Source organism: Vicugna pacos, chromosome 6 (assembly GCF_048564905.1).
Source record: "Vicugna pacos chromosome 6, VicPac4, whole genome shotgun sequence".
Taxonomy (NCBI): domain Eukaryota; kingdom Metazoa; phylum Chordata; class Mammalia; order Artiodactyla; family Camelidae; genus Vicugna; species Vicugna pacos.
In genome coordinates, this window is record NC_132992.1 from 28,396,860 (window position 1) to 28,424,633 (window position 27,774).

The 27,774-nt window shown below is 42.5% G+C and overlaps 1 protein-coding gene and 1 long non-coding RNA gene across 16 annotated transcripts in view; one reads left to right on the top strand and one right to left on the bottom strand.

The window, feature by feature from the left end:
• FMN1 (formin 1) overlaps positions 1-27,774 on the bottom strand; it is a 432,624-nt gene that overhangs the window by 56,695 nt on the left and 348,155 nt on the right. For 13 of the 15 annotated variants that reach the window (XR_012073400.1, XR_012073398.1, XR_012073396.1 and 10 more), the window contains 2 exons: positions 18,525-18,576; positions 13,235-13,384 (listed from right to left, as the gene is read on the bottom strand). Coding sequence is in view for 8 of the 15 variants with exons in the window: in XM_072962721.1 (XP_072818822.1) it covers positions 13,235-13,384; positions 18,525-18,576 (202 nt within the window). In the remaining 7 variants the exon portion in view is untranslated. The other 2 variants (XM_072962726.1, XM_072962725.1) reach the window with 2 other exon arrangements.
• Positions 1,304-4,857, top strand: LOC140697093 (uncharacterized). Its single transcript, XR_012073912.1, has 2 exons — positions 1,304-1,391; positions 4,243-4,857. It is a non-coding gene; the product is annotated as an uncharacterized lncRNA (long non-coding RNA).

Sequence of the window (27,774 nt, forward strand, 5' to 3'; positions counted from 1 at the left end):
GGCTGTTTTGCAATCCTCATCACTAATGGAAAAACCAGTAACTCAGCAGTGTTTTCAAACTGTCTTCCAAAGAGCCTTAACCCTCAGCCTCAAGGCAAGAAAGAAGAGTTCAGGATTCTCTTGACCCTAATATCTTCAAGACTGCTTCCACCAAAAAAGCTTAATTTTATCAGTTTTTATAGATTGGGGTTTCATGTATGTTTTCATTTGGTTAAAAAAAAAGCTCTGCTGTTAAAAAAGAAAAAACAAAGTTGGAAAACTCCTTGGATGGAACTCAGCAGAACCCACTGAATCTCCTAGGGGGAAAGAGAAAGAAATAACCTTCCTGTCCAGGAGAAGGACAGCTAACAGAAGTCATCTTCCAAAAGAATTGTCCAGGGATATCTTGGAGATGAACAGCTGATTAAGACAAGACTTCTTAAAAGGGATTCTTCTGACAGCCACAGCCACTAGATTCCAGCTTTGGGGCTCGAATGAAAAATCAAATCTTTAAAAATCAAAACACAGCCAGTTCTGCCACTCTTCTCTGCCTCTGTTACTTCTCAGATATGGTCTAAGCCTGGGAGATGAACAGTCTCTGGCAAATATGCACAGATGGACACAGTGGGGACAGACTGAGATGAGCTGAAGTGTGGGAAAAGTAAGTGCTCACCGGGACACCCACTTACTTCTCTGTTGTAAAGTCAGGAATTACCTTACGTTGCATTATGATTCATTATCTTTGTGGTCTTTAGAGAATTTTAATTGATCTTCCTGATTTCGGCCCTACTTTCCAGTTTTTATTCACTTCCTTTGTTCTCAATAAACCCAGAATGAAGATGACCTGAATCCAGTGGATTGCACTCAAAGGTTTCTCCCAATTTACTTCTGCAGCTGCAGTTAACATTTTGGGGGGTCATCTGTTTGGGTCCCTTTTCCTTTCTTCCCATTCCAAATCACTGTCTAAACTGTAACAAGACTGTCAACCTATGAACTTTTGAATAACTCTTCAGTATGAGGCTAGGTGACATTCTTAATTAATTGGGGTCTGAACACAACTGACCTCAAATCACGGCTCAGGCTGGAATCTACACTCTAAAGAGTGGGGTCAATTTTAGTGTTTAAAAATGAGTAAATGTTCTGGAAAAGGCAAAACTATGGAGACAGTAAAAAAAAAATTGGTGGCTGTACAGGCAAGGAGAGATAAACAGGCAAAGAGCAGAGGAGGTTTAGGGCCATGAGAATACTCTATGATATCATAATGATGGATTATGTTATTATACAGTTTGTCTGAACCCACAGAATATACACACTAGCAGTGAACCCTAAGGTAAAAACTATGGACTTTGGGTGCTTATGATGTGTCAATAACCTTCATCTTTGGCTAAAAGAAAGGTATCATGATGAGTGAGGTATGCTATGCATGTGTGGGGACAAGGGATATACGGGAAATCTTTGTGCCTCCCTCTCAGCTTTGTTGTAAACCTAGAACTGCTCTAAAAAAATATTTTTTAAAAAATGAAAGAAGAGTAAATGGACCCCACAAAATACCACTCTGTTTTAAACATCTGTTGGCGATACTTGTTAGAAATTCTCTAAATGATAATGACCAGTTCATTTCGGCAAGTGGAAAACAGACAATCCGGTAATATTACCAGAGCATACTTCATAGATCACTCACTCTTGTAATGTTCACAATGGGACTGAGGAAGAGAGTTCAGGATTATGGAAGTGAAGTTTTTGCCTACAGTGCTACTAGCTTCAAAGAGGAAGCTCTATTGGCCATCCGGTACAGTGTGACCTAGAAACATTAATTACTACATGACCCGGACGCTGTACACATCTTCACTGAAGACATTCGAAGTCAATGGCTTTGGGAACATCAGTGGATGAAGGCAAAGAAAAGGGAGGCACTGCAGGGAATATAGTTCATGAAATGCATGTTAGTAAAAGCATGAAATCTGACCTGCTGTAATGTGAATCTGTTTAAAGAAGACTTAAACTTACAGATGTAGAAAACAAACTGTGGTTACCGGGGGGAAGGTGAGGGGAGGGACAGCTGAAGAGTTTGGGATTAACAGACTCACATTACTATACATAAAATAGAAAAATAGCAAGGACCTACTGTATAGCACAAGGAATAACTTCTTGTAATGATCTGTAATGGAAAAGAATCTGAAAAAAAAATAGATAGCTAGATAGATAACTGAATCTGTTTGTTGGACAACTGAAACTAACACTGTAAATCGACACTTCAATAAAAAATGAGAATTAAAAAAAATAAGACAATATCACTCATCACTAAAGAGGTCAAAATAGTCTAGAAAGGGAACGAGGCAGGCTCTGTGCGCCAGTATGTACAGTCATGGGCCTTTAAGTCAGGTTGCTGCAGGGAATAACACCCAAGTTCCCTAAAAAGCAGGACAGTAAAAGCAGAAGGTCCAAACTACTCTGACACTAGACTTCTCCTAAAATTTAAAGACGTGTGAATCAGCATCTACCAAGTACGAGAACTCTTCATTTTGGCGGCTATTCTGAAATACATGGGAGAACACGATCAGCAAAAGAGCATGAGAAGAACATGCCCTTGTCCACTTTCGAGGGGTGGATAAGGGTTTTGTGGGAAGGAAAAGGTGTTGGCACCTACTGAAGATCACACCAGTAAATAAAAAACTTGCCAGTTTGGCTTCCCAGTGTGGGATGGCTTTACCAATCATTATTAGGGACAGCTTCTTCTACAAGCACATGATGATATTTTTATGGTCTCTCTTCAGGAGAAAAAGTCAGAGACAGTGTACAAGAAGCGTAGAGATGATTGATTATTCACTCCTTTCCCCTGATCTCCATGAAGCCTTGAACTTACTAGCACCAGGTCAAGGAACAAAGAGTACTGTTCAAAGAGACCTTGGGGAGGTGGGGCGGCAGCTTTGCTGAAGAACGCTCAGTACCACATGGTTTGTGGTGCTTTACATGGAGAAGGTTGAGGGCGCCAGCTTGGAATTTTCCTCATTGGATATTCCCTGCCGCATAGATGGTGTTAGCATGATAGGAGCTGTTTTTAATGTTGTACTTTTGGAGAGGTGGAGCTACACCAGCCTTTGCCTAGTAGCCTGGACAGCAGAAGGCAGGCTCTGTGTACTCTGCGGGGTTTGTTCTGTATCTTTTGATACTCCTTAAGTCTCTACAGTCACTGTCCTCAGTTCACTGAGTCAGGATGCTTCTCCACAGCCAGGGGAAAGTGGGTTAACATCCAGTTTCAGTTCTAAGTGGTACAATCAGGGAGACCTGCTGGGGCTGTGGGAACCACTCTTATTTCCATCTACCTTGACAACCGTCCTTCACTAGGTATTTCTGAATTCTTCATATAACTATTCCACATAGATAACAGTTATGAAAGTCAATGACACAGATGAAGTCACTCTTCACTATCAGTAAAAAGAAGAAAAAAATCACAAAAGACTAAACTGATTAACCCCCTCAACGTAAAGGGAAATTTCTCCTTCCCTGCAGCAACTGATGAAAACATCATGGACTCGGCTATGTGGGATGTCTCCAAAGGGTAAGAAAATAAAACTTAGAGAAGACAGCCACAGACAATATGGAATAATGGGTGGCCTCAACATCATTCATCTCAGGCAGGCCAGCAGGGCTACAGACGTGGACAGACACACACTCTTCTAAGCTTATACCCTCTTCTGAGTCTGACCCTTGACCCTGACCATCCCTCCACCCCTGCCCGACTCCGGGACCAGTTTCACCAGCAGCCGTGGTAAGACAGACCAGCAGGAAGTAAGAGACGCCTTAGGCTTAAAAGACTTAGCTCCTTACACATCAGAATCTAGCCTCTCAGCTATTCCATGATAAATTAGCCCATCACTTCCACTTCCTAAACCTGACAACTTTCCCTACCTCATTCCTAAGATATTTTTCTGTTTACAATGAAGGAAGCCCTCATAGAGGCTGCATGTCACCAGCTACACAATCAGCCACTTGATAGCTTTTGTGGGTTATCACTTGTAATACCCAAACACACTTTGACTTCAAATGATTAATTGCAGAACAAAGGCCGCTTCCGTTGGCAGAGCGTCTCCCCCAGGCCACAGGGGAGTGGAAGCGGGGGTGGGGGTGGGGGTCCTGGACTTGCCCTGGAATGTGTGCTCAGTTAAAGCCAATCACTCTGCACTTGGTAGACGAAACACCCTGAGCCGCCTGGGCGACTTAGGTGCGGAGTGAAAGGTAACAGCATTGTGTTTCCTTGTTCAGGAAGAGGCGTCTGGGAGACAATCTGGAAACTCAAGCCGGCCCTGGGACATAAATCTGCAAGTTTAATTTCAACGCACTGCTCGTCTTAGGAAGACATTTCTAATCCTAATAATGAAGACACGCACATCCTTGGAGGTGCCAGCTCCCCCACTTTTGGTTTTGAAACCTGTACCACCTACCAAGTCTCACCAAAAACTGGAACTGATCAGAGCCTGCTTGCACGGGTGACTGAAACAAAGAGGGGGAGGAAACAGGGGAGATTGGGTGGAGCAGGCAGCCTTTCTGGCGCCCCTCAAATCACACTACCCAGGCAGCCCCCTGCTCCATCTATTCTACGCCCAAGGCAGGAGCTGTCAGGAGTCCCGCAGATAAGCAATTTACAAATATTCTAGCTGAATGAAGGGGACTTACTTCGGGTTTCCATCGCCGTCTGCCAAGCTAGGGAAGTAGAGTGTGGACAGATGCTCTCAAAGGTTCTTATTTGAGCTCTAAAGAGATTTGAGGCTTGGCCAACCATGAATCCCAAGTATCTTCACTTCCTTATTCTTTTTCTAGTTTTTTATTTTTTTTAAGACAAACTGAAAGTAATACAGAGAAGGTGATTGTTTTACCCCATTAACTAGTCTTTCTTGTTTTGAACATGTCTATCCTCTTTAACAAAGCTATAAAGATTTTAGATACTTGGGCAGAAGCAACCCATATGGGATATATTTGGGGAATTCTACCACCAAAGTCTAAATAAATAAGATCTCTCATCTATCAGCAGTAGACAGCAAACTCTGTAATCAATTTCAATGTGGCAAAAGAAAACATGGTGATTGTTTATTTGTTCAACAAATATTAATTGCGCCCTCATTACGTACAAGGAAATACAAGGTGCTAGAGGGAGAACAAAGAAGTACAAGACATTGCCCTGGTCTTCTAGGGCTTATGATTTACTTGAGGGAGAAAATGTCCATAACAAAATAACGGAAAAGAAGTCACCAACGCCAAAATTAAAGAGACAGTAACCACTCTCCATGTGCTCCCTCCATGGAATTTTGGAGGAAAGAGAGCTCTCTTGGGGAGAGCTTTATGAAGGAGGCATTAGGGGATCATGAGGTTAAATTCCTCCAGAATGGCATCTCATAGCTTGTACAGCACTTAAGAAGTAATAGATATTTTAAAAATACGTGTTTAAATCAAGCTGATTAAGTGGTGCAAATTTGTATCATGGGAATGCGAAATGCAAACATGTGAGAGACGGTGTGGACTTAGAGGACACAGAGAGAACACGGCAATGAGGCTGGCCCCAGAAATCACACTACATGATTCCTCCAAAGTGTGTGGCAAGCCTTCCAAGTCCAGGACTTGGGCACGCGGTTGCCAGAAGGTCCTTACCCCTTTCTTCTCTATGGAGCTGAATTCATCTGCTCTGTCCATGTCCAGTTCACTTCTTACCTAAGATCACAGGACATCAGCACTGGAAGAGACCTTCGCGATCACCTGCGTCTAGCCATTCCTAAACTTGACTGAACATGGTAAGAAACACTGGGAAGATGAACAACTTCTTCCCTCCTCCAAAGCCTACCTGATGGATTTAAGCAAAGGATGGGTAAAGCCAAGACATTTATCGAAGCAACCAAACACAAAATGTATTCTTGCTCACCCTCTCTCTGCAGGGAGTTTTCTAAAACTGCACATCCCTGAGCTCTACCCCCTGGTATTCTGACTTGGTGGCTCTGGTTATAGTTTTACAAAGCTCTCCAGGTGACTTGAAAGATCTGTCAGATTTGCGAGCAGCTGATTTCCAACATTCCGGTACTGGCTTCAGAATCGCTTCTATAACTTTCACAGAGGGTGGCCCCGTTTATGGCTCACCATCTTTCCCAAGCCCTCCCTAGCCTCCACATTTCTTTGGAACCATTTCATCTGCCAAACTCTTACACTGCCCAGATCTTCAATGCTCACTTAGTATTATTTTGTATTGTGTTGAGGTCCTTTCTAGATTAGTAAACAATTATTAGGCTCTGTGTTGGAGAATGTATCACAGTGTATATAACCAGGAATGGGTTTCAGTCCTAAAGGTGGAAAAAGACACATAAAGTGCTAAAATAACCAGTTGGGATGAATTGAGTGCTAGAGGATGGTAAGAAAAACATGCTGCCCGACACCAGAGGAAGGTATAATTCTTTTACTTAGAGGCATTTCAGAAGATTTTTAGAGGAGAAGTTTTGGAGGTCACCCTTAAAGGATGACTATGTTCTGACCAAAAAATAACTGGGGACGATGCAGTGGAAAGAAATTACGCAATGAGAACACAAGGCAAGAACGTGCAGATGGGAGAAACAGAGTCAATATCATAGGCACGTGGGAGATGAGGATACGGGAAATGAGGTTGGAAAGTGAGCTAAGGCAAGTTGTTGGAGGCTCACTGCTCTCATTTGGGAGAAATAGGGAATACCTGAAGGAGCTCAAGCTTAGTGTCACATAAGACCTAGGTCCTTATCCACATTCTGTTGCTTACTAGCAAAACCGTGATGTTGGTAATGCGTTTACTCTTTCTTGTGCTTATCTGTAAAGCAGTAATACACATTTCTAGGGCTGTTATGAGGCCCCCCAAAGTTAATGACTGTAAGTACCAATCATGGCTGATTTTCATCCCTCGATTTCAGAACAGAATATGTTTAAACAAATAGATATGATTTCATTTCTGTTTTAGAAAGATAACTACATATAATATTAAGGGCCACTGAAGAGGAAAGAGAAAAACTATAGGCAGAGAGAACACTAAGGAGGATTTTCAATAATCCAGGTGAGAGACGAGGTCCTGAATTAGGGCAGAGCCACTGAGAAAACAGGGTAAAGAAGCAGAACTGCTGAGGAGGCAGCAATAGGGGCAAAGTGAATCTTGCAGCATTAAAGATGTTTCCGGTTTCCAGCCTGCTTTGGATACAACGGGGAGGAGAGTGGTACAGTTGAGAGTTGGAGCCTCAGCTGAGACAGAATAAATTCTAACTGGGACATACTGAAGTGCAGATGAAGGCTGGGCATCCTGTGGGAATGTTTAGCGTGTGGTTGGAGGTCTGGGTCTTCTAAGATTTTTAGAACTAAGAGGTTGGCTCTGGCTAGGACTTGGCAAAGAGGTGACAGGCGAAGCTGCGAGAGTAGTTGAGACTAGCTAGGGAGAGACTACAGAGCAGAAAAGGGGAGCAGAGCTCTGAACCCTGGGGAAGGGCCACACATAAGGAGGAGAAGAAAAAGAGGATCCAAGAAAGAAGATGAAAGAGGGGTGGTCACCTTTACCGAAAGAGACTCAGAATGCTACTGGAGCATTTTCAAGATGGAAGAAACTGTCGTCAGTGTCAAAAGCCAATAGTGGCAAGGAGTCAGAAAGAGTCGTTTGATTTCACAAATGGGAAAGGTAGAAAGTCTGCTGATGGTCTCAACAGCATTTCTCCTGCTCCCTTTAGGAGTGGAACCCATGAGTCTTTAGCTGGGTACATGGCTCCCAGATAGACCTGCATTTTCTGGTCTCCCTCCCGTATAGCTGTGACACTAAGTCTTGCCCAGTGAAATATGTGTACCTTCCAGGCTCTTAAGTGTAGACTCTTAAAAGGAAAGGGTGTGCTCTCCCTTTCTATTGGTAGGAACTCAGCCGCAGCAGCGCTGGCGGACATGAGGTGAGCCATCTTCAGCCTTGTGAGTAAGGACCACATCTTAATGATGGCGGCCACGAAATAAAAGGAATCTGGGTCCCAGACAGCTACACAACTTGCATTCAGATTGTTAAGCAAAAGTTAAATAAATTTTTTGTTTGTTTGTTTAAGCAACAGTTGCTTTGGTCTTTGTTACAGCAGCTGAAGCTTTATCCTCACTGATACAGAAAGGAGTGAGTGTGTGCTAAGTAACAAGAAGTGAGGAAATGGATATAAACTCTTTTTTAAAGAAGCTGGAAGGGACAGGAGATAGTTTCCAGAGCAAAGAGGGTCAAAAGAGGTGTTTTGTTTTTAAAAATCGATGATCCTATGATTTTTACCATTTAAAAGCCCACTATTTCCTCTCCTTATTCATGGCTTATTTTTAATTTTGCGGAAGTTGTTTTAAATTTATTGCTTGGGGAAAAAGCAGGTTTTATCCTTTGTGATTATCAGAATCACAAATTCTGTTTGTAAGTTAGCTTGCTGGGATATTTATTCTTCATGTATTTGTACAGAACGGCCTTCAATGCGACTTAGCAAAAGTCAAAATTTTGCCTGTTAACTGGGGGTGATTATTTTTCTTATTAAAGGGGTTTTCTAAAATATGAAGCTTCTTAGCAGTTAAGTATACACAAACCATCTGACCACATAACAGAGGGCTAGAGAAAAGAAAGTTACCTTATTCAGTTATCATGAATGTATGTCAGTAGAAAAGCAGAATTCGATAAATAAAAATTTTAGTTTACGGAAATTTTTCCAGGAATAACTATCATATAAAGAGAGGAATTCCTTCAATGTCTACATGACAACCAACAGCTCATTTGTGAGTTAAGTGACCGCCTTTTTAGCCCCCAACTCCTGGTCCTAAAGTGAGCTGAGCAGTAGGGAGCTCTGAGAACAGCTATGGGATAAATCCCACAACAGCCCTGAACTACCTGCAGTTGCATCATTAACCATCAGAGCTGCAAGTAATACACTTACAACAAAAATCCTGTTGGTATTTAGCTGAACTAAAACAAACAAGCAAACAAGCAAAACCCAAACGAACCGTCCATTCCCATAACCACTCATTACTTCCACGGTGTAAACTACAGCTACGTATATAATGAAATGTCTTATTAGCATTTTGCCTAAAATTCAGCAAACTCCTCATTCGCTCCTTACTTACCCATTACGGGTTTTTAAATGGCACTTTTAAAGTTTGCTTTGGCTCAGGGTGAATTATTTGCCAAGGCTTTATTCCTGGAGTCATGACTCCCCTGGGACTTCTCTACCTTTTGCAAATTCATAGCTCACTTTGTGGGCAGTAGTGGTTTGTGGCCTGTGCGTGTGCACGTGCGGGCATATGTGGGAAGCAGTATTAACATATCCTAAATAGTGGGAAATTTCATGAGGGAGGTTGTATATCTCAGAACAATTCAACAGGGGGAGAAAAAGAAAAAGCAGAAAGTGAGTGAAGAATAGTCAGTAAAGGTAGCAGCGAAAGTTAGGTTACTTCCTTGCAATTACGTACACGCTCAGGTAACCTGTTGACTTAATAGGTGGAAGAAATGTGTGCTACAGAACTCTGTTCAGTGTTTGCCTGTCAAGAGGCACAAATACAAAAGTGCATGAAAAAGTCAAACTGAGGCAGAGCTGCCTCTGAGAATAAGAATCATGATGACATTTTATCAACCACTACATGTGATGTTGGATGCAGACAAACAGGGGGAAAGATTTTTTGTGTGCATGCTTCCAATTCAAAACTGTGGTCTTCAAGACCAACCTTAGCATTTTAGGGGAAGAACTGGGGGTGTGAGGGAAGGTCACTGAAAGCATTTACCAAATCCAAATGGACAATTACAATTCTCTGTGGCCCCATATCTCTCCCCGACTCACCACCAGACTATGCCTTGAAACGTCTTTTAGCATGGTCCCTTACGGGCTCAAAAGCAAAGGTGAGGGGCATTATCTCAGAAATAAAACACGCAGTTTCTCAAAATACCAAAAAAGTACTTTCTAGATTCATAGGGCTTTTGAGCTAGAAAAGATTGTGGTGAACATTTAGTTCCTGTTTCATCCCAATACACGCATTTTACAGATGTGATATTTGGGTCCCCCGGCAATAAGGGACTGGCCCAAGATCACAAAGCAAATGAATGGCATTAAAATACTGGTTTTCAACCCTTTATGCAGAGGTCTTTTTTTTTTTTTTTTAACAGTACTGAGCACTGCCTGTACTCAGGATGGGTAAGAGAAGGGCCCGGCACATTTCACTGGAGGATGAGTTCCAGTACTTGGGGCAGCATGAGGGCTGTGCGGGTCACAGACCGAAGCTCTAGGGAGCAGGGCACTCTGGATTTGTGCCTGGACACCCAAGTCTGCTATTTTGCCTAACACTGGCTTACATGACAAGGGTAGGTTTAACGCCATTAATATACCATCATTTAATAGCTCGCTCTTCTACCAATAGAGTTAATCTGCGGGGGAGCCACATCCCCAGTGAAATACTAGCTCTCTTCTACTCAAACACAGACTTGGGCCCTGTCACCAGCTCAATAATAATAGGGTTTGTCATTCATTCGCAAGGCGCAAGCACATTAGATGTCTTGATCAGTCATCTGTGTGTTCAGGCTTCGTTCTGAGTTTCCTGAGGGGTGGCTGTTACTCGGCTGTGGGGCTGCGTCATCTCAGTTTTGCACCAAGCTAGTGTGCGTTCATGGAAACCATACTAAGCAGAACAAGATGGAAATATTCTGCGTCACCTAAAATTGACCTCAAGTGGCCCGAACTAGTTTTCAAAACTTCCATTTCATTTGGGAGTGAATCTGTCCCATTGAAAATACTATTGTTGATTCTTAATTTTCCCCAAGGATTCTAGGGGTTTTAGTTGGCCTTACAAATACATCTAAAAATCAAGTGGATGAAATTCCTTTGGATGGAATCCCAAACTACAGTTTTTTCCCCTAATAATTACAGGCTGTCAGGTTTTCATTTGGTCATGAACTTAATTTTTGAAGATATTTTTATACTGTTATGCTACCTCCTGACATTTAGTGTTGTTAAGATTTATTGGAATTCCAGGGAAAGTATAGTAAAAAGTGACAATATCAAATATCATTAAATAGGGGTCAAAACAAAGCAATCATACTGATTTTCATTTGATTATAACCGTAGAACCAAGTTAATTTGCCTACTTCACCATAATGAATATGTGATTCCAACAGTTTAAAAGCTAAAATCCGTAGCAGGCAGAGAACAATTGAAAAAATCCTCACTTGATGAGAAAACCCTGGATACTAACCAGTTTGTTGAACTGAATGAGCAGTAATACGCATAACGTGCTAACATCGCTTAACAAGCAGATTTTGTAAACAGGCTGCCCCCACAAATATTTTATGAGCCATCATTAACTTTCAGAGATGTTTTAGGTTAGAAACGTTGGTGATCTAGCTCACAAAGTACGGCTGGGATGAAGAGACCCCTGAAATTGCTAACTGAGAAGAACTGAAAAGGGTCCCGGGAAGTCATGACCTTTTAAAGGTGTTGGTTTACAGAGTGTGAAGTGGGCAATTCACCAGCTGCACCCGGGAACCAGCGCTGTAAGTGCCCATCGCTAGGAATCAGAGAGCAGGTCATCCTGAAGGGCGGCTGCATATTACCGCAGGCCCACAATGGGTTTGGTCTAACTTCTGTGATAGGGAAAAATTCCCCCACTTGGAATACAGTTCATTATTTCAACAGAAGATTATTGAAGTGAAAAGCAATTAATTGCTCTCCCAGTTGGTTTTTGTGAATCATTTTTAGGGTTCTAACAACAAAAGCAAAGTCACTGAGGGCTATGATCAAAATCTGAACACGTAACATCTTAAGCAAAGGCTGGACTTTCAAGGCCCACCGAGGGATTCCCTGGCCTTTGGGTGGGGACACGGAGGGCTGGCCGGCCAGCTGCTACCCTGTGGGAGAGACAAGAGCTTGGTTCTGTCACTTTCCTCTGAGACTCATCAAACACAGAATGTAGTCCACGGAAGCTTACTTTAGCTTAAAGGGCAAAATAAGTGATTGCAGGGCAAGAGCAGTGAGTCAGATGTCAAGATTTTTAGGATTTTTGTCATGTTATTATCAACAATCTATTTTCTTAACAATGTCCCTTAACTTTTCTCTGCTTCAGTTTTTCAACATAATGGATATACTCAGTTTAATCCCCAAGTTCCAAAAGAGGTAATGGTGGGAAGATTGTGTTGATAAATATTTCTGAAGCTCTTTGACTTCCTTAGGAAAAAAAACAGGCTTTTGAAAGAAATCCCCACGAAAATATTTAGAGACTCAAAAAATGAGTCCAAAAAATCTTTAAATTAGGCTCCCTTTAGTTTTTTAAGGTAAAACATATTAGTGTATTGTGTGTGTGTGTGTGTGTGTGTGTAGATACATTATGTATACACCTTTTCTCTGATTACAAAGTAAAGCACAAAAATACTGAATTATGGAATTTCAGGTCTCCATGTTTAGTGAGATATAGGTGCTACACTTAAACTGGTTCCCTTCATTTGTCTCCTCCTCCACTTCGAATGACACTCTCATACATCTGTTTCTCAGGAGTAGCAGCAAGACCTGTTTGAAGTTTAGATCCATGACACCCTTTGCAGAACAGTGGCAACCCAATCAAAACTGCGATCAAGCAGAAATGCTTTCTTTCCAATAAACAGGGCCAAATCCAGTCTCTCTCCAAGGAGAACACACACGCCCTCCCTATATTCAGAGCCGAGGTTTGCCTTCTACCCCCAACTAATAAAATCAGGAGGCTGCAATGAGGCCGAGCGGCACACAGTTTGATGTCCTCAGCAGGATACGGGGAGTCAGAAGTGGCGCTGTAAATCCAGAGCGGGGCTTCAACACTGTGTTAAGTGTGGCCCGAGTCGCAGAGATTTCCCTTTGATGCAAGTTCAGTGTATTAATGGGAAAAGCATTCACTTTTATTTGTCTGTACTGTCTGCGACAGCAAGGCTGCCTCATTTAGCCTGGGCCAACATGAAAATCCGCAGAGAAGCAATCTGTTGCAAATTAGCACAGCTCCCCTTTCATTTACTAGCTAGTAATTGGAAGGGGTTAAGAAAGTGTAACTTATCAGATCACGTGAGTGTATCTGCTTGTGCGGACAGTAAGCCTCCCCCTTGAATTTCCCCACGAACCCCGAGGCAATAATCCTCGCTCCGTGTCCACTGGCTCTGAGAGGCAATACTGACTGTGTGAGGTGGGCACACTTCGTGAGGTTGCAGAAGGAGGTTTCCCAGGCTCCGGGTGTGTGCGTGTTAGTCAATCTACTAGAGCCTTACCTTTCTTTAGATATGTTTTTACTCTCCCGTTTCCAAATTGTCTTGAAGTCACTGCAGAACTCGTACCACACCATAAACACGTGGTTGGGTGTGATCTCCTTCTCACCAGACTTTGGCTTCATCCCAAAATATCCCACTGTTGTTTCAAAACTGCAAATGTAGAGGATAAAACAGAGAGGGAGAGGGTGAGAGCCTGTGAACACCACTAAAACCCATTGGGGGAGGAGAGGGGACACTGGGGCAATTTCCCGCGTGTCTCTTCTCTAGCACAGAAGTCTAGGCTCGCAGTGACTGTGGCTTATCCTCAGCCTGGGCACAATCTACGTGTTCAAGCCGATTTTCTAAGAAACTCAGCATGACTGGGGAGACTTCTGGGCATGTCTTATCTATCTAAAAACCAGCATGTATAATTCCAGGGTGGATGCAGGTAAAGCTTTTGGGGTTTGTTCATTGTCTCAAATCTATGCCATTTACATGTTCTTCTCCACGTTATGTGTAATGATTACATGAAACGCTGATGACATGTGGATGCCGTGTCCCCAGCAGGGGTCACTGAGAGAGCCCCCTCGGAATAATTCATCTGTCGAGTGGTCCCCGGAAAATCAAGAGACTGTCCTACCCTTGTTCTGGCATCTGCTGGCTTTGTCCTCTGGGTCAATCATTCATCATTAGAGTCAGTTTTTCAAGAGTAAAACAAGACACTTAAGACCCTATGATCTTTCAGAAGGTTACATTTTAAAGCTTGATGTGATACAGCAATATAAACCACTGATGTACAAAAATAGATATAATTGAAGGTGTAGCAAGGATGGGAGGAAAAGTCATTTTTGATCTTTAAAAAGGATCTCTAACCCGGTGATAAAAGAACTTAGTTTTACAAAGTAGATTCCCAGGTAACGCTCAGAACCTCCTGACCTACCCCGTGGAGGCTCAGTCCCAGCCGACTACCCGGGCCTCCCAGGCAGCCCTTCTTGGAGGCACTAGCTTTGCAGCAATTTATAGCTCTGCACTCAGGCCTTCCCCCCACCCACTCCAAGCCCCACAAGCTCATTTGCCATGAGCAACAGCACTTAAATAAATGGCCCCCTTTTCTAGGGTGTTGGAAACTAATCAAAGCAGGACTGGCTGGCCAGGTTTATTACTCAGTGCTCTATCATCTGCTCAGACACGGTGCTTTTTTTTTTTTTTTTGTGGCCATCCTGAATACTGAGTTCCTAATGGAACTCTATTCAACAGCGATTGTAAAACCCTGAAGCCCCGTTACTATTCCAGAGCATACTTTCATCTCGTTCTCGGTTGTTGGGCAATATGTATCTCATAAGATTTTATCACATTTCACAGATGAACTGTTAATTGATTCCATAGCTATGATTAGGCAAGATCCAAGCTGGAGCAGCAGCTCTGAGTCCCATAAATTCTTTGTGTTTCTGTAAATAATCAATCTGTTTTTAATGCAAATTAAAACTACTGGTCAGGGAATTTTGGCTCCCAGTTATTAAAAGGCTAGGAGTGCATAAGTGGAGAAAGGCAATAACTGCAGTAATTTCTTAAGGGACTCTCTTATAATTCCAAACACACATATTTTGGAGCAAAACCAGAAAGGAGTGACGTCCACTTTCGCCCAGACACGACTCCTAATTCTGTGGCAGTCAAAACACCGATAAAACCAAAGGTACACTCTATGGCACATATTTTATTTCATTCGAAATGAAAATGATATTGACTGTAGCATGGAAATACCTAAGCAGAGAGCTCTGTAACCGAAAGGAAGAGGCCATGGATTTCCCACGGAGTCACCGGGCTTCAGGGCTGGAAGGGACTTACAGGGCAACCTGTCCAGTGTTCTCATCTTACAGATGGGGAAACAGAGACCTGGAAAAACTGAATGACCGTATTCATCGGCAGAGCTGGGCCTCCAGAGTGGGGGTCCCCTGATTCTCAGTGAAATTTTCCTGCTTTACCCTTCTGTTGCTTATACTCACTGACCCAGGCATTTATGAAATAAAACAGTCATTTTGGGGGTTTTGTTTCCACTTTAGACACAGTTGCCGCCTCTATCAGACACAACCTGCGTTACCCACCCCGCCTCCCCCCGAAGAGCACATCATTATTTTTTCTCTCTTCCTTATGCTCACCACAAAGAAACAGATCTATGTGCGCACCGACTAGAGAAGAGAGTGCCTGTCACTTTGAGCATTCAGAGCAACAAATGATCTTCCTACTTTCCAGCAAGACAGAGTGAAGAGCTCAGAAGCTCGGGTCGCTGTGCTCACAGGGCAGCCGAGCACCTCCAGCATTATGTGGAGTGTAGGCTGTGAGACCAAGTACTGCGAACATGGCTGCAGTTTTCGAGGACGGCAGCATTGCATGGTGGCTTATCACAGAGCCTGGGAAGAGCCTATCACCAGCCGGCAGGCCTCCCTTTTCTCAACGCTAAACTGAAGCTAACCATGGACCCTCACCACCTCTCCCCCGGGGATCTGTGAGGCCCTGCTCACTAACCCTCAAAGAGGATGAAAATGAAAGGAAATACTAAATTTCAGCATTTTCCCCCCTATGTGTTTAAAAAACTAAGAAAGCCAGTGAACCTCTTCAGAGGAACCAAAGCAAACAGAGTTGCAGAGGATGGCCTGGCTTTGGCACCCTGCAACTTTAAGAGAGATGAGGTCGCCTGAGGGTATGTCTTTTTTGATTTCAGTGTTATCCCTTTGTTCAAGGAAAAGTTAAAAGCTAGAAAAGCTAGAATGTGAATCTCCAACTATCTGATAAGGTCTAGACTATTGTTCCCCCCAGTCCCCACTGCCAAAAACAACTTTCTTCCTTTCAAATTCAGTTTTGATTCACAGAAGACTGGTTATTCTTTTTAAATTTTATTCTTTATTGAAGTGTGGTTGATTTGCAATGTTAGTTTCAAGTATACAGCAAAGCAATTCAGTTTTATATATATACACATATATATATATATAATGTGTGTGTGTGTATTTTTTTTCAGATTCTTTTCCATTATATGATAGTAGAGAAGACTGGTTATTGAAAATCTGAAATTTGGGTATGAAAACCACTGATATTTAATAACCGGGGGAATTTTCTCCAGTAGACAAAGGGGCAACTGCACTGTCTGAAATTTCTGGTTGTCAGGAGAGAACTCTAAAATAGCTTTCAGGTTTTAAAAGGTTGATTTCTAATCGTATGTTATGTTTTATAAAACTTCCCTGCTCCACTCTGAACTATTCCCTGACTCCTCTTTGCTGTAATTCCTTGTCTGATTTGTATCTTTTTGATTCAGCTAAATATTTTCAGGGTACAGACAACGATTATATCAAAGAGCCCGCGGCAAAGCGAACTGTTGTGCTTATGCAGTGTTGAGACGCTGGGGCGGAACACATCCTCTCGTTGTGCTCCATGCGTGCCTTTAGAAACTGCTGAGGAAAAGCAAATATTCCTTAGCCTCAGAGTAAATTGTTTCTCTTGAGGATAAAACAGAAGAATTTACTAAATCTCACACGAATATTGCAACACTGACCACCAACCTCCTTAAAGAGTGTAACCAAACAACTGTGGTTTCTACATTAAAGATGGGATCTAACATATTTCATGTATGACATGAAAGCTAGGCTACCTTCACCACAAAGTCACGGAAAACGCTGACAACCAAAATTTATGACCCCCCTCAGCATAGCTAATGCACAGCAGCAACTTCGGCCCCTCTCAGACGGGCTCCCTTTTCCTGAAGCAAGAATCTTGAAGAAGTATTAGAAATTTGACATCCCCCCTTAGAAAGTGAAATTCTGTTTAGCCTGATACCCATGTGCTCTTGTTGATGGTCTTGCTTTTTTTTAACGCATGTAGAATATTTCTACAACACAGACACACTAGCTTTACACACCGAGGAAGGGAAGTTTAATACAGAGATAATGTCTACACATATAATACATACGGGATGAAGCCAATAAAGGGGCATAATCTAAAAATCTAAAGACAGAAACATGTAATTGTCTCGGTTGTCAAAGAGTGTCATGTGAGGAGGATAATCATGATTCAATAACATGTCTGCACTCAGAAAAATGCAAGACATGCCTTCACCTCGCTTTCACCTGCATTTTAATTTTATTGGCGCTTTTGGTGGGGATTGTCCGTCAAAGGCTTTCAGAACCCTCAGAAGTCGTGGCAAGGTGGGAAGAAAGGGGTCCACTTCCGGAGCGTATTCACGTGCATTTAACCAGCTCCTCTCCTCACACGCTGGTAAAGCGCGTTTTCCCTTACATGATATCTGTTTCCTGTCCATATCTCTTATTCAATGTTCTAGTACGTTTAGAATTGGTCCCAGCAAAATGTATCTCAGTTCTCAGCCTTGAGTACAAGAAAGCCTCGGTGTACCCCCACCCACCTTTCTAAGAGGGAGGGAGGGAGGGAGGGCAGGCCAAGCTGACTAACCTGCTCAGCTGAAAAAAAGAAAAACCCCTCGACAGGATCACAGCCAAGGATCGTGGGGCTCTCCCAGGCAAGGGGGATGGGTCCACTCAGGTGTCATGGAGGGAGAAGAGGAAAGAAGAGGCACGAAGAGGGTGAGAGGCTGACCAGAAGACCTCTGAGGTCTCCTCCCCAACCTCTGGGGGAGATTTCCATGCAGTCCCTTCTCCCCAACTGTCCCTTGTTTACAATATCCTCCAGGATCTGAGGGAAGACATTACATGTAACTGGTTTAATGTAGCTGTGACATTAAGAAGGAGAGCATTATTCCCTGTGTCCATGAAGCATTCAGGAGAGAGTGATGGAGGAGAGGCAAACACGAAAACAGCGTCAGCATGCGGGAGGCAGGGGCGTCGCTCCTGGATGAGTCCCTGCTTCCTGAGGAAAACTGTCCCCAAGTCCCCTCACAGTGCTTTCACTGCAGCTCTGCACGTGGACCTCACTGCTCCTGGATGCAGAGTCTTGACAGATGGGGTCAAAAGAAGAGCTAGTCATTCACTATATGAAGTGAAATAAGCCAGCATGGAAGGCAAAGTTCTGTACAATCCCACTTACACGAGGCACTCAGAGCAGTCAAGAGTCACGGACAGGAAAGAGAAGGGTGGTGCCAGCGGCTGAAGGGAGGAGAGAGAGGAGAGGATTGGGGCGGGGGGCGGTGGTGGTGATGGTTTAGTGAGTAGTACAGAGTTGCCTTTGAAGATGAAAAAGTTCTGGAGATGGATGGTGGCGATGGCCGCACAACAATCCGAACATTTTTCATAAAAATAAAAAAAGAACGGCTAGTCAGAGAAAGCCTTGGGGCCAGTTCAGAGCCGCTTACCTTTTCTGTGCAGTCTCCAAGTGACTTTCTTCCATTTTATGCTCTTTTTTTGCTGTGAAAGAGAAATAATTTTAATTAATCCAGTATTTTCGTCCATCACCTCCTTTGTGTAACCTTCTAATTTTGATTATGACCATTTGTTATCAAAATAAGTCTGATTTCCGAGGTCGGCAGCCCCCCCCCCACGTCCTGCGATACCAATCAGTTCGCTCCATCCACTAACCGCTACTTTCTTGATCACCGCTAGAGCGAATGGTCACACGACGGTTTTCACCGGGACACTTCTGAGGGTGAAAGGGTGATATTAATAATGAACATCTGGACAAAAGCTTAAACTGGAACAGTCCTGGTCAGACTGGTACGTGTGGTCACCCTCGCTTTAGCTGGCCTCTCTGTGAGCCCTGGCGTGTGCTCAGCACTGCCTCACCTCCCACACCAAAAAAACCCAACGACACAATAAACCCACTACTGTTTGCAGCAGTTCTGCTCAGATTCAAACGAATTCATAGGAATCTCTGAAAACACTGTCTCTACAGCCATGATCCCCTTTGGCAGTCTAGAGAAGCCAACAGTCTCTTTTCCCAGAATAATGTTTCTTAATGCGTTGAAAAAATATTTAAGGGAAATCAATGACACTGAGACAGAATTCTGAATTTGCAGATTAAGGACCTGTGCTCTGGAGGCACAACAGGGAAACTGGGAGGCTTCACTTTGGGGTGGCTCTTTTAAATACTTTCTCTCTAATCGGAAGATAATACTGTTATGTATGATAGTACAACTCTTACCCTTTAAAAATGTCTAGAAAAATCAGCAAGTCACCATCTCTATGAGCCTCACGACTCCTCTCACTTAAGGCTACAATGACATAAAACAGAGGCTGGTGGTAGAGCATGTGCTTGGGGTCCGTGAGTCCTGGGTTCAATCCCCAGTGCCTCCATCAAGCGGGGAGAAAGAAAATAAATATCACTATTTAATTAAGCCTAAGTTTACCACGTACTGCCTGGAGGAGTGTGGGCAAGTCACTCAAGACCAACTGTGTAGATATGGCTTCATCTGTCCCATGAGCACGGCCACAGGGACTACCAGCATACAGCTGGTATAAAGATTAAATACAGTAATACATATCAAGTGCTTAGCACATAAGAGATGCTCAATAAATGTTACGACAGGCATTATTAGTGCCTCACCATCATTCACTTCATCACTGATGTTAAAAGATAAACTCTGTCAAGGTACTCCTCTGCCCAAAACCTTCCGACAGCTCGACGTCACCCTTGACGTAACCTCTGAAGTCTTCGCAATGGCCCAGAGGCCTGGCTCCCCTGTGACGTCGCCTCCTCCTTCCCACACTCCTTCCGTTCCAGCCTGGCTGGCCGCTGGCTGGTGGAGCACACTGAGCACGGCCACTGGGGACCTTTGCACTTGCCTTTCCTCCAGCCTGGGGCACCTGCCCGCAGCCTCTGCATGACGGGCCCCCTTGCTTCGTGAGGTCCCAGCCCAAATGTCACCTTCTCTGACCCCGCTAAATTAAAGATCATCCATTGCCAGGCGTCCTCCTCTCCCCCCACTTTCCCCTACAGCCTCTGTCTACCTGACAGACCACTTATTGGCTCGTGTGTTTATTGTACAACATTGAATGTAAGCTCTGGGAGAGCCGGAACTTCATCTGGCCCGTTTTCTGTTGCGCCTTAAACGTGAAAAAATGCCTACATATTAAATACGTTATTTTAGCTTAAACTAGTATATGTTGGACAATGGTTGCTTAAAAAGAGAGCTTCTAGACTTCCTAAACATAAAACTTCATATTCAAAATATGAACACAGCCTAAAGAAGAACGTCAGGCTAAGGATGTATACTGTTGTAAGTCCAGTCCATTCCACCAAAAACGATTCTTTCATATTAAAGTGATTTGGCTTTGACAACGACATCCTTTGAGGTAAAGTCATAGTCATTGCCATCTGTGTGCTCTAATTTCCCCCCATCCTCCTAGCAGGAATCTCTCTGTTAGTTGGGTTCTTAGCCAATCAGATACAGAAAAGCAACCTGTGTCCCTCAGAGGCTACCGAGTTTCCCCAAATGTGAAACAAATGGGTGGTTTGTTCTTATACAGTGATTATTAGTTATGCGCATGGCCAAACAAGGGGAAAAATTCCTTTGAGGCCTGAGTGATCTTCCTGGAGCACCGCTGCTGTTCTCTGTCAGCAGGAGTTTCTAACTGGCTACTTCTACCTGTGCTAAGCAGACTGTGGTTGACCCGTCATTGCATATACATTTAGTGACAAGAAATACCCTTTGCACACTGAATTAAGCCTGAGATAAGATTTTGCAATAGCTCCGTGAATGTGCTTATTTGGAATAAAACAGCATCCAAGTGTAAAAAGAGGCATTACTAAGAGGCAGTGCATACCACAGAACTTCTGAGGGTTTTGGGGAAAATGAGATGAACCCAGAGATCTCAATTCTTCCTAAGCCGAGGGCCTAGGTACTGGTAGAAAAGGCAGTCACCTCCCTGGTGTGACCTCAAAGCTCCACCAGCCTGAAATATTTCTCCTGCCACAATGTGCGAAATTTCCAACCGTATCATTATACATTTTAAGTCCTCAAGATGCTCTAAGCAAAACAAAAAGACATTACATGGAAAGGAAATGTTTATAAAGACTGGAGTCACAAACTCAACTTCTAACATCAGCAACAAACCAGGTAATGGTAGGCCAAGTATAAGAATCGGAGTGTTCTCAAACTCTATCCCTAGCTTCTCAACTCTGGGACCGACCCAGTCTCAGCGCGGGGAAGCCATCAGGTGGGAGGGACACGGGAAGGCCATGCCCCGGCCACGGCAGGGGAGACACTTGCCACTGCTGCCAGATCTTCCACCTTTTCCAGAGAAGCTAGGTGTTTTAAACACAAGATCCCAACTTTCGATCAATGTTTCAAACAGTCTGCAGGACAAAGAGAACATGCCCGTCGGCCCTACCTGGCTCTGCAAGCTCTCGTAGCTACTGACATAAGGACACAGGTGGCTCTGTTCTTTTATTCCATGTGCCAGACCCTGTTCTTGGGATCCCCCGTGCAGAAAGCGGATAAAGGTCCCTGGAGAACTTCCATTCTCTTTGGGGCAGACAGACAGTTAATCTTGAGAGAGTACGAGCCTGGTGTGCCGCCCCCGGCACTAACTACTATTTACAAAATAAACAACAAGTTTACACTGTATCGCTCAGGGAACCATATTCATTATCTTGTAACCTATGGTGAAAAAGAATATGAAAACAAATCTACCTATGTTTCTATATGACTGAAGTATTGTGCTGTATACAGAAACTGACACATTATAAACTGACTATACTTCAATAAAAATATATTTTTAAAAAAGAGAGAGATATTAAGATGCAGTGTAAGTAATTTTTGAGTCAGGGAAGCCAAAAAGTAAGAAAAATTACAGAGCATGGACTGTTGCCTGGAGAAGACCCTACATAGGTTACTGAATTAGGGGTGCCTGGACAGCCAGAGCAGGACACGCAGGTATGAGGCACAAAAAAGGGACAATGTTTACGATGAAGATGGCAAGTCTTCGATGAAAACTGTCCTTCCGCTACACATCTGACTAGCAGTGGCCCTGAATCGGCGTGTGGGATTTACTTAGTTTTCTCTTCTACAAAGCCACATGGATGAAGTATTTAGGTGTTTCTTTTTCAGTTTAGATCTGGTGCTAGGTGTGCGTGGCGAGGGGGTGGGTAGGCTTCGAGAAGAGGACGTTGGGAGGCACTGTCAGGTACTGATACAGCATCAGGGAGACAGACAAGTGATGGGGATCCCCGACCCTCCTCTCTCTCCTCTTTCTTTCACAAGAAGCTGTCTCCTTGCCTACAACAAGGTAAATTATTTTTCAAATCATGGCAATAAAACAACTGCTTTGAATGAGGAAAACCTTACAGTTTAAGATGATCAAAGAAATAAGAAAAACAAACCAGAGTACTAAAAATGAGACGTTTTGCTGAACATCGATTTTTGCCTTCCAAACCTCCTTTCTCCAGGCTAGGGAAACATTGTGATGATGGAGATTTACTGCAAGTGCAGGGAGAGAGTTGAGTGGGAAGTCTGCTTGGTGCCCACCTACAGCATACTCTAATTTTTCTGTCCCTGCCAGAACTGTGCTGCTTTTCTTATATTTTAATCTTCTCTGTTAAAGAGCAATAGTTTTCATAATTCTGTGCCACAGAGAAAAAGCCACATGGTTTCTTCAGAGGCTGTTTTTTTTTTTTTAATCTAAGGAATATTTACGTGGGTTTTGTTTAATGCAGCCATTACTGGATAAAAGCCATTTGTTTTTGTGTAAATCTTTAATGCTTTGGAATTTTGTTTCCTGGTTCATGTGATGGCCACTGTCTCATTCGTTATCATAAAATCACCCCACGATAACGATTCTGAAATTCATAAGTACTGTGGTCTACCAAGTGAAGCAGAAATGGCCCTTTCTATTCAATGGTTGTGGGCCCAAGGAATGTCAATCAGAACTCGAGATACTTTAATGCCAAGTTTTAAGCCCAGCCCAGCCATTTAAATGTCATGGACCCGTTGCACGTGTCCTGTGTTCCAGCTTCCTCCTCTGGAAAATAATGATAACGCCTACCTCCCGCTTGGAAAGGGCACAGCGCTTGGCTGAACCAGAATCACTGCAGTCAGATCTTCGATGGTTCCACATCCTGTAGAGGCTTCTAGGGAGTCAAGCTTTCAGGGGATGGCTGCTCCGACAGTTAAACACAGGTACAGTAGAGAGAGCCTGGACTTTGTGTCGGGCAGTTGAATTTCTGCTCTGCCACTTATTAACCGAAAGACCTTGGGGAAGTCACTTAACTGCACTGAGCTCTACCCATAAAACTGGAACAGTAAGATCCATCTTACCAGGTGGTCGTGCCCACTGCACGTATTGAACGTGAGTGATTAACACGGTGACTAACATGCTGGGCAGCTACAGGGGCACTCCTTCATCACTAATTGGCTGGAAACAAACGCTAGTGGTCTTTAGTCCGGCTCTCTGCCTTTGGGATGAATAACAAAAAAATCACAAGCAGAATGCTCCTTTCTTTCTTAAGAAATGTCTACAACCACTCTCATAAGACAATAATTTTCCATGTGATCATTTACAGGTCAGATCAGGTGTCCTCTGCTCAAAACCTCACCGTTTTCCCATTTTACTCATAAAGTCGATATCCTTATCCTAAGCTTTTTCCACAGGAGGCTGCTGCCTATGTCTGTCCTCAAGTTGTTTTATTTGCTGTTTCAGCCCATTTTGTTCTATTTAATCCTCAGAAGAGAAAGAGAAGCTCACGGATAATTTCGCAAATGCTGGGAATCAAGGGGGTAGGTTTGATGGGAGAGGTGCTTCTGATGATTCTCACCTAATTTTTTTTTAAACTTAGTGATCATAGGTTATGCAATTTTTGACCTAATTAACTGAATCACTCCTCCAATGCTAAAGGAAAGATAATGACATGGGGGTCTATTTGAAAAAGGTAAGACTTCTGAGAGCAAAGATTCCGTCTTTAAGTTAGAACTTAATTATACAGGACCTGTAACAGACTCTCTGCATTGTCACCAGGTTGCCAGCTTAAAAGGCAAAAGGCATGATGCTACTGCTCTGCTTAGTGTGTTCACTAGCTGCCCTCCCCCTCCCCACCACCCCCTGTCCAGGATACACTTTATTCAAGTTGCACAGGAAGAGCTCCACAACCTGGCTTCTGCTACGTCCCACTCCATGTCCCATGCTCCCATCACGTGGGACTCCTTGCCGTTCTTGGCACTCATCGTATTTTCTTGTGCCTTTATATTTGGGTATATTGCTTCCTCTGCTTTTATAAATTTTTAATTTTTTGTTGACATACAGCTGATGTACAATATTATATGTTACAGGTGTACAATATAGTGATTCAATTTTTAAAGGTTATATTCCCTTTATAATTATTATAAAATATTGGCTATATTCCCAGTGTTGTATAGTATATCCCTGTAGTTCATTTTGTACATAACAGTCTGTACTGCTTAATCCCTTACCCCTATGTTGCTCCTCCTCTCCCTTCCCTCTTCCCACTGGGAACCACTTGTTTGTTCTCTATATCTGTGAGCCTTTCTTTTTTGTTATAGTTTCTAGTTTGTTGTATCTTTTAGATTCCACATATAGGTGATATCATACAGTATTTATCTTTCTCTGTCTGACTTCACTTCATATAATACCCTCTAAGTCCATGTTGCTGAAAATGGCAAAATTTCATTCTTTTTTATGGCTGAGTAGTATTCCACTGTATGTGTGTGTATATATATATATATATATATATATATATATATATATATATATATGTGTGTGTGTGTGTGTGTGTGTGTGTGTGTGTGTGTATACACACATATATATCTCACATCTTCTTTGTCTGTTGATGGACACTTAGGTTGCTCTTCCGTATCTTGGTAATTGAAAATAATGCTGCTATGAACATTGGGGTGCCTATGTCTTTTTGAATTAGTTTTTTGGGTTTTGTTTTGTTTTGTTTTGTTTTGTTTTGGATATAAACCCAGAAGTGGAATTGCTGGGTCATATGGTAGATCGATTTTTAGTTTTTTTTGAGAAATCTCCATAATGTTTTTCACAGTGGCTGCGCCAATTTACAATCCCACCAACAGTGTATAAGGGTTCCCTTTTCTCTATATCCTCACCAACATTTGTGCTTCTTTGTGCTTCTGTGTGTCTTCTTTGTGATGACGGCCATTCTGACAGGTGTGAGGTGATATCTCATTGTGGTTTTGATTTGCATTTCTCTGATGATTATCAATGCTGAGTATTTTTTCACGTGCCTGTTGGCCATCTGCATGTCCTCTTTGGAAAAATGTCAATTTAGGTCTTCTGCCCATTTTAAAATGTGTTAATTTTTTTATGTTGAATTGAATGGGGAGTGATATATTTTGGATATTAATCCCTTATTGGTCCTATCATTTGCAAATACTTTCTCCCATTCAGTACATTTGTCTTCATTTTGTTGCTGGTTTCCTTTGCTGTGCAAAATTTAAACTTTTAAGTTTAACTAGGTCTTATTTATTTATTTTTACTTTTGCTTCCTTTGCTTTGGAAGACAGACCCAAAAAAATATTGGTATGACTCAGGTTTTCCTCTAGGAGTTTTATGGTTTCCCATCTTACATTTAGGTCTTTATGTTTATTTTTGTGTTTATTTTTGTATATGGTGTGAGAAAATGTTCTCATTTCATTATTCTATATGTAGCTATCAGGAAGAGAAATTAAGGAAACAATCCTATTTATAATCACATCGAAAAGAATAAAATGCCTCAGAGTAAACCTATTTAAGGAGGTAAAAGACCTGTACCCAGAAAACTATAAGACACTGATGAAAGAAACTGAAGATGACTCAGATGGGGAAAGATAGATTGTGTTCTTGGATTGGAAGACTCAATGCTGTTAAAATGACCATACTATCAAAGGCAATCTGTAGATTCAGTGAAAACTCTATCAAAATACCAATGTAATTTTTCACAAAACTAGAACAAATAATTGAAAATTTCTATGGAAACACAAAGACCCCAAATAGCCAAAACAATCTTGAGAAAGAAAAACAGAGTTGAAGGAATCATGCTCCCTGACTTCAGACTGTGCTACAAAGCTCCAGTCATCAAAACAGTATGCTACTGACATAGACGCATAGATCAATGGAACAGAACTGAGAGCCCAGAAATAAACCCCTGCACTTAACAGTCAATTAATCTGTGACAAAGGAGAATGTACAATGGAGAAAAAACAACCATTTCAATAAGTGGTGCTGGAAAAACTGCTTCCTCTGCTTTAAATGCCTCCTCCTCCTGCCTTTCTCCTTCCCAAACACCCCTAATATAAATGTTTTTTCTTTCTTCAAAAACCAAACCTTAAAATGACCTCCTCTGTGAAGCCCTCCACCTGGTCTCTCCTCCACGGGCTGGTGGGCATTCTTTCTGCAGAACTTCATCAGCGTTGTGTTTACACATGTGGGACACAGAACTGGGATCACTGGCTGGCAGTCTGCTTTCCCTACTAGACTCTGTGCTTCTTGAGGGCAGTGACCAAGTCTATTCCACAGTGTTCCCCTCAACTAACACCTAGTATGTACTCCACTTATCTGACCACAAGGGACCCACACTAACAGAACACACTGCCTGCTCACTGTCGTTCCCCTGGGGGACCAGAGCCCATTTCCCAGCACAGCAGTTTCTAATCTTCCATTTTCTTTTTGCAGCAAAACAGAAAAGAGTCCAGTAGAATCAAAGGGCAAGAGAGAACTATTTATCATCCTTTTATATCCCGTTTTAGATTGATACATTTTTTAGATTGATATATATCACAGGCACAAATGTTAACCCTTGAGTTTCATCTGCATCAGACTGAATCTTTAAAATAGTCATTATAAAAAATGTAACGTTCTTATAAGTAAAATGACACTCCCAGAAAATAGTCAGACTATGAACATTCATTGCCTAGATATACTGAAATAACCAAAGTTCTTTCCTCAAGAGGGTGGCATTCACGCACTGAAAGTGGCTGAAGGAGGTCACTCTTCAAAGAAAGTGGGGGTTTTATGCTAACCACAATGAAGTCATATTTATGGATGCCCATCTGGGAGGTAGTAAATTGTGAAATGAGGGCAAGGGACAGAGGTTGGAATATCTTCCTAGTATTCTTTACACAGTCTATTACACTTTAATATACCATGGTTTATGGACCTGACATGGTTGGTATAAACCAACAGGACGCACAGTAAAGAAGCTGTTTTTATTACAGCTCTACAAATAGAGGAGCTGGTGATGCTAATAAGGAAACAAAGGGACTGCACTCCACTTCATGTGGTATCCATCTGATGTGAGCACGGCAGTCATTTTTCATTTCTTTGAAAATCACCCTGTCATGCACTTTCCAGGAGGAAAGAATGCTTTCACCGACAGAGGCAACGGCACACTGACACTGGAAAGAGAGATGAGTTTTGAACATCTATTAGAGAGGGGAAAATATAAATATATGGAATCACTGAGTTATGAAGAGGTCTTACCCTTACATTTTTTTTTTCTTTTGGTATGCTTACCCACAAAGGATGAGTTCCTCCTATTTATTTAGTCTTCCTATTTTACTAGTTAAACTAATAAAATTAAACTAAACTAGAAGAATGATCATTTTTGGTGTGTCACAGAGTTTACATTTGCAAAGGTCTAGTTAGACAGTAAAGTTG